Here is a 15,262-nt window from a genome sequence, read left to right as displayed (position 1 = left end):
CATGTGATAACAGCAGACCAGACAGACACTATCACATGATTGCTATCTACTTGGGGATTTATTTCTGGAATGGAATTTTGTGACATTGGCAGCGTGTCTGGCACTGCTCCCCACCCAACAGTTAGACGGAGATTGGCTGCAATCCCAACCTTCTGTTTATCCAGGACTCTTGTAGCTGAGACAAGCTGGAGTCTTCACCTTCTGTTTCCCTGGAGTGTGCCAAGGAAGCTCCGATGCATCTAGCTGCTGTTATTCTCCACATACTCTCTTTTCAGCCAGCCTTGTATCTCTCTTCATGAGATGCACAGTGCTGTGGTATCCTGACTCTTGTATAAAATTCTCCTCATTATGTTTTCATTAGCTTTTCTCCACAAGCAACCCGTGAATATCGAATAATATGCATTGCCATGCAGATTTTTGCCATATTTTATGTCCCACAGTGATAGTGAAGAATCAGCCCTGATGGCCTTGTGTTTTATCTGGAAAAGTAGTAGCCATTAGTATAATTTTTTTCTTGGCTGGGCCAGTCTCTCTCAATTTCCTGACAGTATTTCTTATCCTTCTAGATCCTTCACTGCTATTTCTCTGTTGTCACAACAGCTTCCAATGCAATATAATTTCAGATTTAATTAAGATGCTCCCAGGTCATTAATGATGATTACAATTGAGACTGGGCCCATTATTGTTTCCTGGGGCAGTACACTCCATATGATGGAGTTTTACAGAGGTGAAAGTTTCAGTTGCAAGCCTGAAATAATGAATTTCAAATTAAATCGCCATTTATTTTCTCTGTTGTAGTTGCTAATTATTGATGGACAGCAGCTGAGAAGTGACCCATCTACCGTAATGGATGAAGTACAGAAGTTTCTGGGAGTCTCTCCTCATTATAATTACTCTGAAGCCCTAACGTGAGTTAATGAGTTCATCATTTTCACAGATTCCTACATTCCTAAAATACCAGCTAGTCTGTATGTCGGCTCACTGCAGAATAAAGCCCTTCATAGTTCTTTGAGTTGTCGGTAGGGTGAATTGTACAGAATACAAGTTGGGGTTAAATTTTCTGTGAATCATTAACTGAGCTACTTGGCTGTTACAGAGGTAGAGCTGTGACAGACAGAGTGCTGCTTTGTGAGAATTGCTTATGAATTTTGAATGGATCAAAATTAATTTTACTTCCATAAGTGGAACATGGAATGCTGATATGCAGAAACAGAAAGCAAATAGAATAATTTTTCTTTCTTTTTTACATTAGCTGAAAAGCAGATTCGGTTATATCAGTCAGGAATGTAACATCCTTTGAACTCCTTTGAAATCTGACTCCTAGATTTGGTTACACACAAATTTTACACTGCACATTGTTTGTTTCAGATTTGATTCTCATAAAGGATTCTGGTGTCAGCTCTTGGAAGAAGGAAAAACCAAGTGTCTTGGAAAGAGCAAAGGCAGAAAATACCCTCCTATGGATTCTGAGGTAAACCATGCTGTTCATTGGCATTGTACAGGAATTCAGTTGGCACATACAGGACATGACACAAGCAAAATCATGAGAAGGGAGAGAAGACAAAAATAAGTAGGAGTTACTTATTTGGCTACCTTTCCCTACAAAGGAAATGTTTAAGATGGCTGTGGACTGCATAGACATTCAGTTCTTTATTTCAAATGTGAAGATTAAGTCACTAAAAAGCAGCAGCATTGAAAATCCCCCATAATTTCTAAAACTTGGCGTCCCTTAGGAAACTAAATGTGCTGCTCCTGAAGTCTTGTACACTTTACCTTATGGACTTAAGCAGCAGAAGTTCCACAGTGCAAGTTTCTTCTCAGTCATGATCAGATAGGTGTATTTATGTGGTCCCTTGTCTATGAGACGACTTAGAAATTTCAGTCAGATCAAATGCTGCAGCCTGTACCCAAGGGCAGTTCAGTCTCCTATTCTAGCTGTAACTTTCATGTCGATTCTGTCTTGTATTGCCATTTCATTTAGCCTACCTAAAATGCAAATAAAAACCTACAGTTTGAACAGCAGTAAGAATTAATGTACCAAGGACTTTTTCCTCATGGTACTTAAATTATAAATAACTTCACCTCAGTAGAGTCGTACCAATACAAAACATCGGGTGAAAAGGACTTTGGTCACAGATAAGACAAGACTGTGTTTGTGCAAACTCTTGTCTTTTTCAACTCTAAATAAAGTCTCAAAATGGGGGTTGCTAACTGATAAAAGTCTACATACAAAGATATTTTAGTAGCTGTTATTTCAATCACACTGTAATAGAAGTATCTCCATCACCTTCAGTATGATTCTAAATGTACAAGACTAAGAGTAGAATCAAATTTTGCTTTAACTTTGATGTTCATTTTGGACAACCTGTGTTTCCCTTGAAATTACCTTTCAGAGTTCAGCTCTTTACATGCAGTAGGTAGCATAAAACAATGTAAATTGCATAAAGGAAGTAAAGTTTTCACACAGGTCAAAACAACTTTGAAACCTTGAATTCACAGCATCTGCAGTACAGCATTTTATTAAATAAAAACCTCTCCTTTTGTATCCATCAGTGCAGGGCCTTTCTGTCGAGCTACTACAGAGATCACAATGTGGAACTGTCAAAACTCCTCCACAAATTGGGACAACCCCTGCCATCGTGGCTGAGACAGGAGCTACAGAAAGTGAGATAGCATTGGAAAAGAGCGTTTTGAAATATCCTTCCACACTTCAGTTGTCATACCTGAACTTTCCAGCAGCTACCAGAAAGTCTTGTAAGATATACCTCTTCAAAAAAGCGTACAGGATAGAAATTATTTCCATATGCTGGCATGTGGATTGTAAAAATACATGTGTTCCTTAGAGCTCTGGTGGGCCAAATCTTTCTCATAAACATTTCTGGGCCTGTGGAGTTGTGGACTACTGTGCACATATGTGGAAGTTATTTACAACTGGTATAAGCATCAGAGATACATGACCTGTCCAATTTCATGGTAAATATTCACATTTTTATATATCAGTTTTAAAGTATTGTGTCTCATGTAGGTTTTGTAGCCCTTTCTTGGACCACTGGCAGTTTTTCTTAGGATTTGATTATTGTGTTGCATAGGATAAGATAATTAAAAGTAGCACAAAATGCCCAGAGTATTTCTGCCTTTGGAATCAGCTTGCCAATGCCCAAAGTGTGTGCAAACACTGGGGAGCAGTACAGTTATCACGTATCATTTAGCTGTGCTTGGCAACAAATACACCCAGCAACATCTGCAATCCACTGGTGTAGAAAGAAAACCACAAACAAGCCAAAACAGAACCTATCATTATATCCGGTGACAACAAACCCTTCCAGTGTGAGAAGGGCCTTTGTCTGTAGTTAATATGTCTGATTTTGTACTGACTGAGATGTGAATTATCTTAGCAGAAATTTGATTGGATATGTGAAACACACAAGTATTAGACCTAAACAGTTGTGACCCAAACTGGAGCAGTGCAAGGAAGAGGCTTTCAGTCCTGGTTCTGTGAGCGGCCAGATCCGAACACTGCACTCTGGGCTTACATTGCTCTGAGTCAGGAGTGACTCCACTGAAATGAATTAAAAACACCTAAAAAGCAGCAACAGATCCTTACTTTTATTGCCTTAATTTGCACCACTATTTTTTCCTTAATTTATTTGCCTTTAACCTATGCTTTTCCCCCCTCCACCTCATCAAAATTGTAGCATCTTTTTGCAACCTTTAGATGACGTCAGCTGCAAAAATTACCAGATTTCCAGATAAAAATACCAGTTCTGTTTCCAGATACATTAAACATGTTTGGTATTAAATATTAGGAATGAGTTTTAGAGGAGACAAAAACAAACTCGGTGTGTAGTCATGGTAGAAAATGACACTCAAATCATGGGAAAACACAAATATCCGCCCTTGCAGGCAGATACTTGTTATAGTTCTCAACAATACATCTCTCAATGCATCAGTTTAGACATGAGATAAAGTGTAATCAATAGTGCTTAGAAGTTGAGGAAGATCACTGGAAACTTCAGCTAAGTGTGGCCTTAATGCTCCTCACAGAACTTTGGCTCTGCGTGTTTCTAAAGGCATGAAGGGTTAGTGAAAACAAAAAAGAACCGCAGTACTAAATGCAAGGCTTTATACAGGAGCTCTGTAATGTTTTCATCATTTGTTTCAGGGTGAATATTTAAAAACATGCATCAGATGGTGGAAGAACTTCCTATGTCTCAGTGCTGTTTTATGACATTTATGTAATCATGCAATTTAACTTTCAAGGTAATGGAATGGAAACCAGTCTGTTATTCCCTAAATACAAAACAGATGTTGAGATCCTTACTGTACCTCTAACTGGTAATCTTTATTATTTATTGATTTTGTCTATGTAAGACGTGGTTTTGATAGGCCTGTAAAGAAAAAAATCTAGACAGATCTGCTGTATATAACAATATTCTTTACGCAGCACATTTTTACTAAGGGAATATGCATGATTAAGGGTGAGGACCTAATAGAGTAGACATTTTTTAAGATGAATATTTCTGTTATTTATTAGAATGAGAATTTCATTTCACCCTAAATATTCAGTCATATGGATTTGTCTCAAAAGCTGACTTGTCTTAAAGTACTTCTTATTTGATAAAAGAAACACTCTGGATTCTGAACATCTGTAAAAGCAAATACTCTGCATGCCACAGACTGCTCGTGCATCCTGCAAGCATCCATATAGATTTGTTACAGTTAAATTGAATAACTGGAGAAAATACCCAGGGCTTTCATCCTGTCATGATTGATTTTACTCTTGATACAACCTGGTGTAATATCACTCAAATGTTTTAAAAATGCAGGGATTGCATAAAGCTCCTGTTATGCATTGCTGCCTCAGTTACTCCGTGTTCTTCAGTGAAACAGCGTTATAAAACAGAGGGAAATGGGAAAAACCTGGGGCGCTGTCAAGTGCCTGATGTTTTCAGGGTGAGAACACAGACGGAGTGCCCCCTACATGCAGGAGGAATGGCCTTCAGCATAATTCCTAGTTCATTCTTTGTTTTAAAGATTCCCTCTCTGTCTTCTTGCCCTGGGAAAACAAGGCGCTGATAGATTGAGAATGAGTGAGCAGTCAGTGGCAGAGTGGTGACATTGGTCACATTGTCCCCTGGGGAATTTTACAGCCCATCTGTGGTCACCATGAGGTACTGGGACAATAAATCCTCCACGTGAATGGCCTCGGCCTTGGGTGGATTATTAGTTGTTTGTAAAAGGATTGTATGAAGGCATGGGGGGTTTTATTCCAGAACTATTCTATTGAAATGTGTTCTTACATTTAACAGGAGCCTTTAAAAAGCACTATTAAGATGCAGTCAACTTGGTGAAGGAGGAGGAGGCTGAGCACAGCATGCAGATAGCAGCTGGGTGTGTCAGGGGATGCACCTGAGTACAGCTGAGTAATCAAGTCATACCACACGAGTTACCTGACAAAGTGTAACCTCTCCTGTTCACAGCTTACCTGCAATCAGTGTTTGATTTCCAGAAGTACACTATCAGTATTAATACTGTTTAAAAAACCAGGTTTGTTACAACAAATCTGTTTGCTAGTCCAAGTCAGATGTTTCATTGTGGCTGCTAACACAGCCATGGTTTTTGTTCCCCTGGTAGGTAACTGCACGAGTGATTTCTTCAACAACTGCTTGATTTTGTGTGTGTCATCTTCATTTTCATAAACATGATTCTGAAATTTGCTTTATGCAGCCATCAGTGCCATTAAAAAACAATGTGTGGTTCTGAACAGATATTGACCATTTGGGGGTGTAAACACAGAGCCTGATCAGAAATTACCTAATTATTTGAGCTAATTCCTGAGAATACTGTGACATTTTCCCAGTTCTACTTGTGCAGGAAGAATGAGTTTGGATGATTTGCAGACTATCTTGTACAGAATATCCTTTTTCATTGCTTAAAAATGGGAAACTTCCTCAGGAAGAAATTAAACAGATATTTCAATGTTTATAGATGTAATACTCTTTGTCATTCACATTGAATGAAAATAGCTGGAAACATTTTTCTCAGAGTTTTTTTTAATAAAAATAGATATTATTCTGATAGTGGCATGGTATTTGAAGTGCAACAATAAACTCTGATAAGAAAATGTGGTGCTGTGTGGAAGTGACTTTCATGTTCACAGAAGTTGTCCTTTTCCAGGTTGGTTAGCAGCCACTGCAGCTTGACGCTGAGCTATAACACAGTCCAGCAGCACAGGAGCAGCATGAAATGTTTTCAGAAATGAAAAATACTGCTTACTCTTGCTGTGAGTGAATATTGCTGCTTTATGCAGCTGCTTGTTTTACTGCTTTTGCTTCCTGCTTACTTTTTATTTCTTGTGCCAGCACTTGCTAATGCGCTGGAGAAACATCTCCAGAGTTTGCTATTTTTAAGATAACAAGGAAAATTTATTCAAATCATTTGCCTTGGGGATTCAGTAGTTGTGCCAATGCATCAGCCTACACAGACATGAGACAAGCTTTCTGTGGAGCAACCTCTAAAGATAATATGAATGTCCAAAGGAAAATTCAACGTTATCAAAAAATTCAGAACAGAATACAAAATCGTACTTATCTAGCTGGGTAAAAGCTGCTTAGGAGTGTAGGAGATAGGAAACCTATATTAACAAAATATTGCATTCATTACAGAGAAATGATGCAACTTAAAACTAAGAAGTCTAAGCTTCTTGTATAATACCCATCTCTATAAGCTCTTAAAAAACAGTAAAGTAGTACCGGGTAATAAGAAAAGGGGAAAGATCCTTGCTACAAATAATAATAGCTTCTTGGCCTCTGTCTTTGATTTACCTACTTTCATATAATGTTTCTTTTCAGTTCTTCCAGTCCACCAATTCCTAGAGCTCAAAGGCAAAAGACACTGTTGTTTTTTGGGTTTTGGTTTTGTTTTGTTTTGCTTTTGTCTCTCCAGGTGACATGGATGGAGAAAACACAATAGTCAGCAAAGGGCAAACCCCAGGAGCAGGAAAGTTTCAGCTGTTGATAGCTGAAACCAAGGGCCAGGGAAACCTGAGTGGAGGAGGAATTCAGACAAAGTAAGGGTGATTATCTGAAAAACGTATGTGGAGCTTGAGTCTTTTCTGGACTGAGGATGACTAATAATAGTACAGTAAGCTGCTGTGGTGTGAAAGTTACAGTAATTAGGGGAGATATAGGCTTGACATTAGGAAGCATTTCTTTATGAGAAGGTGTTCAGACACTGGAACAGGCTCCCTGGAGAGGTAGTTGATGCTCCAGGCATGTCAGTGTTTAGAAATCATTTGGAAAATGCCTTTAACAACAGGCTTTAACTTCTGATCAGCCCTGAAATGGTTGGGCATTTGAACTGATGATCCTTGTAGGTGCCTCCCAACGGGAATATTCTGTTCTGTTCTATCCTGTTCTGACTCCAAATTGAAGCGTGGATGTTTGGCCAGCATGCAGTTGCTTACATGGCCTGGAAAAGGAAAATAATCTGTGTGCATCTAGAGAGATGACTTCATTTGTCTAGCACATCTTTCACGACCTCTGATTTTTATTTTAGTCCATGGTTTCCAAGTAACAAGCAGTATTATTGTAGCATTTAAGGCCATCTTATGACTGGACCAAGCATATACACACGTGTATCTACACAGACAAAGCAGCATCGCTGTCTCAATCAGCTGAAGGTCTCTGCTTTATTTCGGAGAATGCCTTTTCCCGCGGGGATGCAGCTCGGTATCTTCGGGAAGGAACAGGGATCGCTCCTATTTCCCGTCCGTGCCTTTCCCTTATGGCCGAGCTCAGTGCGCCTGCGCTGCGTGGCCTCGCCCAGCGCCCGAAGCCCCGCCCCCAGCCCGGGGCGCCTCTGGTGCTCAGTTCCCGCCGCTGGCGCGTGAGGCTGGGTCTCGTGCTGACGGGGCTCCGCGTGGCGGTCGCGCGGCGCGGCCGTTGCTGCTGAGGGGGTCGCGCGGCGCGGCCGTTGCTGCTGAGGGGGTCGCGCGGCGCGGCCGTTGCTGCTGAGGGGGAAGCGGAGGGGCAGGGTGAAGGTGAAGTGCCCGTGGCGGCGGCGGTGCTCGCGGGTCGGGCGCCTTCTCCTCCACAGCGGCAGAGAAGCTGAGCGTAACAGACAGAAGGTAGGCTCCCTGAAGGCCTGAGCTGCGTTACAGGGAGGACGGGTGGGAGCCGGCCGCGCGGGGCCGGGGCCCACTTGAAGGAGGGAGAGAGGAAGGGAAAATGGCGGCCGCCACGTGGCGGCGAGGGGGGTGGTGGGGGAAGCAGAGATCCATGACTCCATGGGAGCTGCCGTCTGTGGCTCACTCCCTTCCTAGACATGGAAGAGCAGGGCCTTGCTAATTGGCAAAACTTTTACCCTCTTGTGGGTATGAGTCGTTGACTGTGGCAAGTAACAAACCGATTCTGCCGTGGGGTTAGCCGTCTCCCCCTTTTTTGGGTGTTTTTTTGTTGATTGGTTGTTCAGGTTTCTCCCCCTTTTTCCCCCCTCCAGTACACTATTACAGCCCAGTTTTTAAACTTTTTTAAATCTTTTTTAATTCCGCAGGAGTACAGAAGCTGAAAGCATGGAGACTTAGATGTTAAAGATCCTCTTCCCAAAAAGTATGTGTCTGGCTGTGCCTATTAAGCTCTTCAGAGGTGAGATTTGGGGCAGGAAGAACACCGATTTGATAATTTATGTTTAGCGATTACTCTGCTGTGACTTGTCCTTTGAAATCAAGGTATCATGGTGTTTTGTTTTAAGGCATGCTTAACTTTTATGTGTTTTCGGGAGAGAAAAGTTTCATCAAGTGCATTAATGTGATTAGGAGGAATTTGGTTTGGATGTAGTGACATTAGAAAACATAATCCACTATTCCTAGCATAAAAAATACACTGCCAGTACTTGTCTTGCCAAATTAGAAGCATCTAAGTGCACAGATTTCTCAGGAATATCCTGGGCAGGAAGAGTGTCTTTTTTCATAAGCACATGAGTACTAAGAGAAATCTGCAGCTGTAGGAATAAGGGAGATTGAAAGTTAATATCGACAGCTTTGTTTCTGAGCAGCTTTACTACTTCTGGGAGAGCATCCTACTGTTTGATGATGATTGCTGTTTGTTTGTGTTTCCAGTAGCAATATTAAATGCCTCAAACTTGTTTTTACAGGGGGAAAACCCTCTTGAAAGAAGATGAGGCTAAATTCCACATGTGAATTCTAGGAGTAGCTGTGTCGAAACCTGGTAATTTTTGGTTAGGGTAGGGTGGATGTGTTTCATCATCCTGGAGTTTGATGTCTTTTGGGAGCAGTAATATTTCTGGATGTGAAGCAGAGCTAGTAAAAGCTAATTTTAGGCTAGGTATTTACCTCGATTTTTAGACAGAGTTAAAATTTGGAGCTTCAATGAGAGCTTCTGCAGTCCATCTGATCTTCATGAAGAGGAGCTGGAACCCCGCTTACTGTGCCTAAAATTAGCCTTGACTGCTTCTGCACAGACAGATACAGTTAGGATCTCATCATGTGCTGTTTCTCTCTTTGGGCTGTCACTAAGCTTTAAGCTATTACAGTACTGATTTTGGTAGTTGAGTGGCTGTATTGCACCTTCAGGGATGGCTCCTCTGCTCTCAAAGTGTTGCAAAGGGTGTTGCAATGAGTGTACCTGTGCTGCAGAAGCTGCGGGTGAGTTTTTGAAGTCTGGAAAATGGAAGTGGAAACTCCAGCTGTAATTTCGGTGTCTGTGTGAATGTAAAGCATTCGAATGTATGAATAAGTCAATAAAGAGACATGACTGGCTGCAAGCGTGGTTCCTTTCTTGAAAAACTGCTGGTAACTAAGACTAGACCTACACGTTGGTCAGGATTACTTACACATGCCAAATATGCCTGTTCTGGGGACACACCTTTTGGGTAGAATCTGTGGTTTCAGGTGGCTGATGCACTGTCTGGGAACCATTCCAGAAATGGTACAGCTTGAATCAGAGGTAAGTGCTGCAGGGCAGAGATGACAACTTTAAATAGAGTTGATTTTTGCAGTTGCTGAGGGATCCATACTTAAGAAAATAGGTAGAGATCTGGTAGATGGTGAATCATTGCTTACTCAGACAAAATACTTTACTTAAAAGTAAATGTGCTGCCTTAGTGAATACCAGCTGTGCTGGAACAATCTGTTGTGGAATATCTTTCAAATAATAATATATTTTTTGGAAATAGTTGGAAACTGAAAAGTTAGAGGGAAAGGGAGGGTTTGAAAGGACTGGGAAACAAAATCTGTGAAGCCAGAACTGAGATGATCAGCATGCTATGTAATTGCTGCTGAGTGTTTGGCAGATGAGGTCAGGATTCCTGCTTGAAGTGAATGGAGCAGAACTGTGGACTCTTAATTACAGCGTGGACTAGATCTGAGGAAATCTGGTGTTTGTGTTTGGTGGGAAGATTAGGGAGCTGTCAAAGGAAACTTTACATTTTGTTTAAGCATATACTTCTGCCCAAGCGAAAGTACAGTTGAATGTGTTTTCTTGTGTGGCGCTGTAACAAGTGATAGCACGCCTGTTTAACTGGTGGTGCGTGATTACTCGCTTCTTTTAGGAACCCTATCATGGCTTACTGCTCTGCATTCCAACGTGGTGGCTGCCGAGCCTGGTAGCCAATAATCAGGAGTGTGTACTGTGAGTTCCCTTTTCTCCAAAACCATTGGACCTCTGTAACAACCTCAGCACTTTGTAGAAATTACCACGTCTGTTCTGCAAGGGCAGTTACTTGCTTATCTTAAATAGGCAAATGCCAGGCAGACTGGCCTTTTTATATTGGAAAGTTTCTTGGGGTTGAGATAAGATACACATTAAGGAGGCTTTGTGTGTCAGTTGCTGTGATGTTCCTGTATTGTATATTCTCTGGCAAATAAAAACATGGGAAGTTCAGGAGGGCTGCATCTAAGAATAAATCCTTATAGTGCAGGGGAACCTGGAGAGATGACATTTCTTGAGGATGGTCATCTTGTAACAAGTGCCAGGTGTTCTCATGGTTTGTGCCACCATTAACACAGTTACTGAACAGCTTTAAAAGTGTAGGATGAACTTACAGCCACATAACTGGTCTGAGTTAAAGCACTGGGAATGAGACAAACTTGCCTCTCAGAGAAAATAGCCCTAAGTTTATATGCTTTGATGATTTCAAGAACCCCCTTTCTCAGGTACAGCCCATGTGAGGTTTGCCCAGCTGATGTTCTGCAGCAGCTGCTTGTACATATGCAGTATTAATGTACAGAAATTGTTGTCATTGTGGCAGTTTTTATTATATACATGTACACCATCAGGCTCACTGAACGAAAATGAGAATGGCGTAAGATGGAGGCAATTTCATTTTATGTTAGAAACTGAAAAGGCATGCTCAGCATGGAAACAGGTGCAATATTTTAAAATCTAACAAAGCATTCTATTAAAAGAGCAAAAATAATAAAGTACTGTACTAAATCTAAATGTTTACTACACTTAGTATGCAGGCTTAGTTCTCCCTCCCGCTCAAAGTATCTTGTTTCTGTGGTGCAACTATTAAAGGATGATTGTTTCCCCTGTATATAACACATATATTGCACTATGTAGCCTACTTCACCACAAGTCTCAATGGGTCTTGTACAGCAAAACTTGGATGTTACATGCAGATACTTTTTGACAGACTGACTTCCCTTGCAATTAAGGGCTATATAGAAGTAAAAATGTAATGGTTTTGAAGTTGACTAGCACAGTGTTTTGCATTGGTCTAACAGTAGGTGGTCACAATACAGTGATTTACAATGTTTTAAAATATTTTACACTATTTCAGATAGTGTGCAATTACAGAGAACTGAAATATATTAAAGCACCTCATGTACTAGTTTAGCACCAGTTACTATAATTAATCCTGACCATTGAAAACTTAAAGAGTTGTTAAGGGCTAAATGTTCAATCACATGGGCTTCGGCAATGTCATTGCCACTTCATATGCAAGTGAGTAGTCTTGGATATTTGTTATAACACCAGAGAGACACACAACAATACAAAAATGAATGATTGCCCACTTACAGCATGAATACAAGCACCCCACTTTTTCACACAACACCACACAACACAATCCTGGCAAGTTTGGGGAATGGGAAAAGGGTCACTGGTAGTCACAGTTTGCACAATCACTATGTGGTGTCACTCATCTGCCACACTTGTCACACTGGAGTGTTTCATGGCCCACAGCTTTCAGTTGCGTTTTTATGAGCATGGTTGTTACAGTGATATATAGATACATGGGGATTGTAGAGCTGCGCTGCCGTGGCTCCCTCCCCAGTGACTCAGTTCACAGGTGATTTCCAGACTGATGCTTTTCAGTGTTAAACTAAGGTGGTGATTATATGCTGTGTTCTAGGTCGGTGTGGTGCCCCTTTCTCAAAGGACAGTAAGTTGGTTATCAGTGCTTTTTTATAAAAAGGTAGGGATTTCATAGCACGGGGAACAGTATTTGGAAACGTAATTGAATGAAATCAAGATGTGTCAGTGCTTTAGAAGGAACTGAAAACTTAGCTTTCCTGTGAGATCAGTCTGAACCAGTGTTGCAACTAAGCAGGAGAGTTGTCTAAATATCACTTTATAGAAAACATAGTTTAAGACTTTATAGACCTTTACAGACAAGTTTTGGCTCAACAACTCCATTGTTTGTATAATTTTGGTAGGATTGACCGAGGTTCTTTGCACTGCTTGAGCAAAGCCCAGCAATGAAAGGATAGGGATGTTTGTTAGTCTGATACGATACTGACAACTAGTGGTAAATAGAAAAAATGAATAATTTCCGAAATGCTGTATATACTCAAAATTGCGAATTTCAGAAATGGGACAAATGCTACTTCAGTGAAGTAAATAAGTGGTTGTGTTTGTGGGGAAACTGTCACTGTACTGGCTGTTTTACTTGGGAATGCACTTTAGGCACACTAACCTGTGAGGACATTCAGCCAATTAGCTGGGGATGTGATTATTGACCATTGTTTTCCTTCCTGCATTTAATACATACTCAGAATTACTTACCAAGAATCAGGCTAATAATGGTCTCAGAAGCTATTGAAACATGAGTCAGATTTAGGGGGCTGAGTGTAAAATCATGGGAATAATAGACTAAAAAACTAGACTAAAGATTAATTGAGGTCTGTAATTAATTGTAGAGAAGCTTGGAGCATAAATAGCTTGGAGTTACAGTCTTGTGGGCAAAGTCTCCAGCTGTCTGGCTCCATTATTACTCTAGCTGGGTATCACTTTTCCCTTTAGATACGTGGAAACTTGTTCATGCAATATTTGAACTTCTGAAACAGGGAAGATTAATCCCTAACTGGAAGGCTTGAGTGTATACAGCTTGGATTTAATGAAAACAAAAATACATTAATCAGGAAAATATCTGTTTCCTCCCACTGTGGGCCCCAGCTGTGTGCTGCATGTGCTGTTCAAGTTGGCCTGCCTCAAAGTTTGGTTTTCATTATGGGCCTTCATAGTTTGGTCACACTTTTAATCCAGGGTACGAAAGATGATACTTTTGTGTAGACACCTGGGGAATCTTTGACCCCACAGCCGTAGCCCCAGGAGGTCACACCGTACACGACCCAGCTTTCCCCTGGGCGTTCACACATCAGTGGTCCACCGCTGTCTCCTTGACAGCTGTCAACTCGTTTCTGTTCCTGCACGTTTCCAGCACAGAGCATTCTTCCTGTGAATCTCCTTTTGTAGCGTTCTTCACACACCCTCTTAGGAAGTAAGGGGATGGCAGCCTGTTGCAGTGTTCTTGAATAAACCCGTCCTAAAAAGGAGATCCAAATTATTGTCTCATTACAATGGTCAGTCTTGGAAACACAGATGTGATTTAATCCAATTTTTGCTCTTGGGTCTTTACACTGCTTTGTTATTACATAAAATTACTGGAAGCAAGACTATTGAAAAAAACATCTGCATTAGATATAATTCTAAAATATGGTAGATATTGTAAATGTAAAATCTAGATGCTTTTAAAAAAAGTAGGTTTCCTGCATGTGTTCTCTGGATCTTTCCAAGGCTGGAGTTCAGTTTATTCCAAGCACTTTGTGTCTTCCACAGAAGAACGTAGACTTTAATAGCTCTATGTGGAAGCAATTTTTGGGAGTCTTGAGCAGCTGAGAGTATAGCGGTAGAAATCCTTTATTTCTATGTCGCCAGTTCAAATCTAGCGTAGCTCAGCCTGAACTGGTGCTGCATCTTCTGGTGGCTTCCAAGTAGAGCATTCAAATGGATCTTTATACTTTTTTTCCATAGCTTACACCTCTTTCAGTTGAAAGCATGGGAAATGAAAGCCAGTGTTGGTTTTGCCTATTTTTAAGTAAAATTTTTTAACTTATGAAGCAATTATGATTCATACAGAAAGTGCGAAATGTCAGCTGAGGTACTGCAATGATGTAATTTTTTACCATAAATTGAAGCCAATTACTGCAGTGGTTAATGTTTCCTGAAATAGATGTCCTAAGCTAACAGTATTGCAGGACTTTCAGTGAATTATGTAAAAAGGCTAGACAGAGCTAGCAATGAATTAACAATTGCTTTAGCAAAAACCCCACCCTGCACATCTCTCTCATTTATTGTAGTACAGTGACCCTGACATCTGTGCACACAGCTCAGTGCATGTAAAGAGGAGGGGCAGATACATGGCCATGCCTTGTCTCCTTGGCAGTTAGTGAGTCACTGGAACAAAGGCTCAAGTGTGGTTCCTGTCTTGCACTGTATTCAGCACCACAAAAACATAAAAGTAAAACATGGTTATTAATTTGTGTAACATTTAAAGGACAAAGACCTTTGAAGAGGAAGAATCTTGTACGGACTGAAAAAAGCAAGTAGAAGCCTGGAGTGCAGATTGTGTTGAGGCTCTTGTAAATTTTGGCAAGATGTTCTGTTATTTAAATCAAAGCTGGTTGAAAATGTTAGTGGTGACAGGGAACGCTAAAATCTTATTTGAAATTCTATTATGTGCATATTTTTCATCCATTTTTCTATTGAAGTATTGTAATTTCAATAGCCTTTTTAAAATTAAAATATTCATGGTCCTTACCTTTGAAACCTTAAATGTGTTAGAGCTGTTAGTTATGTACTGAGGCAGGGGGTGATAAGCTGCTGTGCAGGGTGTGCTAGCAACAAATAAGCTCTTTATTCTTGCTTGTAATTCTTAATGAGGCCACTTTACTGAGAGGGTCTGTGATTTAGAGTGGCGTTGTTAATCACCGCTTGGATACAAATACAAATTATGATCA

At 40.6% G+C, this 15,262-nt stretch overlaps 3 protein-coding genes and 1 non-coding gene across 9 annotated transcripts in view; 3 read left to right on the top strand and 1 right to left on the bottom strand.

Annotated features, from left to right (window-relative positions):
• The window catches only part of LOC137472681 (bifunctional heparan sulfate N-deacetylase/N-sulfotransferase 3), a 255,554-nt gene extending 249,427 nt beyond the window's left edge, over positions 1–6,127 (top strand). For 3 of the 4 annotated variants that reach the window (XM_068187992.1, XM_068187991.1, XM_068187993.1), the window contains exons 12-14: positions 799–908; positions 1,369–1,471; positions 2,554–6,127. In XM_068187992.1, the coding sequence (XP_068044093.1) occupies positions 799–908; positions 1,369–1,471; positions 2,554–2,673 (333 nt within the window). In that variant the 3' untranslated portion in view covers positions 2,674–6,127. The remainder of the gene's footprint in view (positions 1–798; positions 909–1,368; positions 1,472–2,553) is intronic. The other variant, XR_010998365.1, reaches the window with a different exon arrangement.
• Positions 6,128–7,991: 1,864 nt separating this feature from the next.
• METTL14 (methyltransferase 14, N6-adenosine-methyltransferase non-catalytic subunit) overlaps positions 7,992–15,262 on the top strand; it is a 70,962-nt gene continuing 63,691 nt past the window's right edge. Inside the window, exons 1-2 of one of the 3 annotated variants that reach the window (XM_068187996.1) lie at positions 7,992–8,128; positions 8,554–8,645. In XM_068187996.1, the coding sequence (XP_068044097.1) occupies positions 8,585–8,645 (61 nt within the window). In that variant the 5' untranslated portion in view covers positions 7,992–8,128; positions 8,554–8,584. Of the gene's footprint in view, positions 8,129–8,553; positions 8,646–15,262 lie in introns of those variants that run through there. The other 2 variants (XM_068187999.1, XM_068187998.1) reach the window with 2 other exon arrangements.
• On the top strand, positions 8,276–8,406 carry LOC137473513 (small nucleolar RNA SNORA24). Its single transcript, XR_010998864.1, has one exon. It is a non-coding gene; the product is annotated as a small nucleolar RNA SNORA24 (small nucleolar RNA).
• Positions 11,251–15,262, bottom strand: part of PRSS12 (serine protease 12) — a 33,386-nt gene continuing 29,374 nt past the window's right edge. The window contains exon 13 of the mRNA XM_068187994.1: positions 11,251–13,788. Within this exon, the coding sequence (XP_068044095.1) occupies positions 13,481–13,788 (308 nt within the window). The 3' untranslated portion in view covers positions 11,251–13,480. The remainder of the gene's footprint in view (positions 13,789–15,262) is intronic.

The sequence above is a fragment of the Anomalospiza imberbis genome, chromosome 4 (assembly GCF_031753505.1).
Source record: "Anomalospiza imberbis isolate Cuckoo-Finch-1a 21T00152 chromosome 4, ASM3175350v1, whole genome shotgun sequence".
Taxonomy (NCBI): domain Eukaryota; kingdom Metazoa; phylum Chordata; class Aves; order Passeriformes; family Viduidae; genus Anomalospiza; species Anomalospiza imberbis.
The sequence above is the reverse complement of the archived record's forward strand: the minus strand, read 5'-3'. Positions and strand labels throughout refer to the sequence as shown.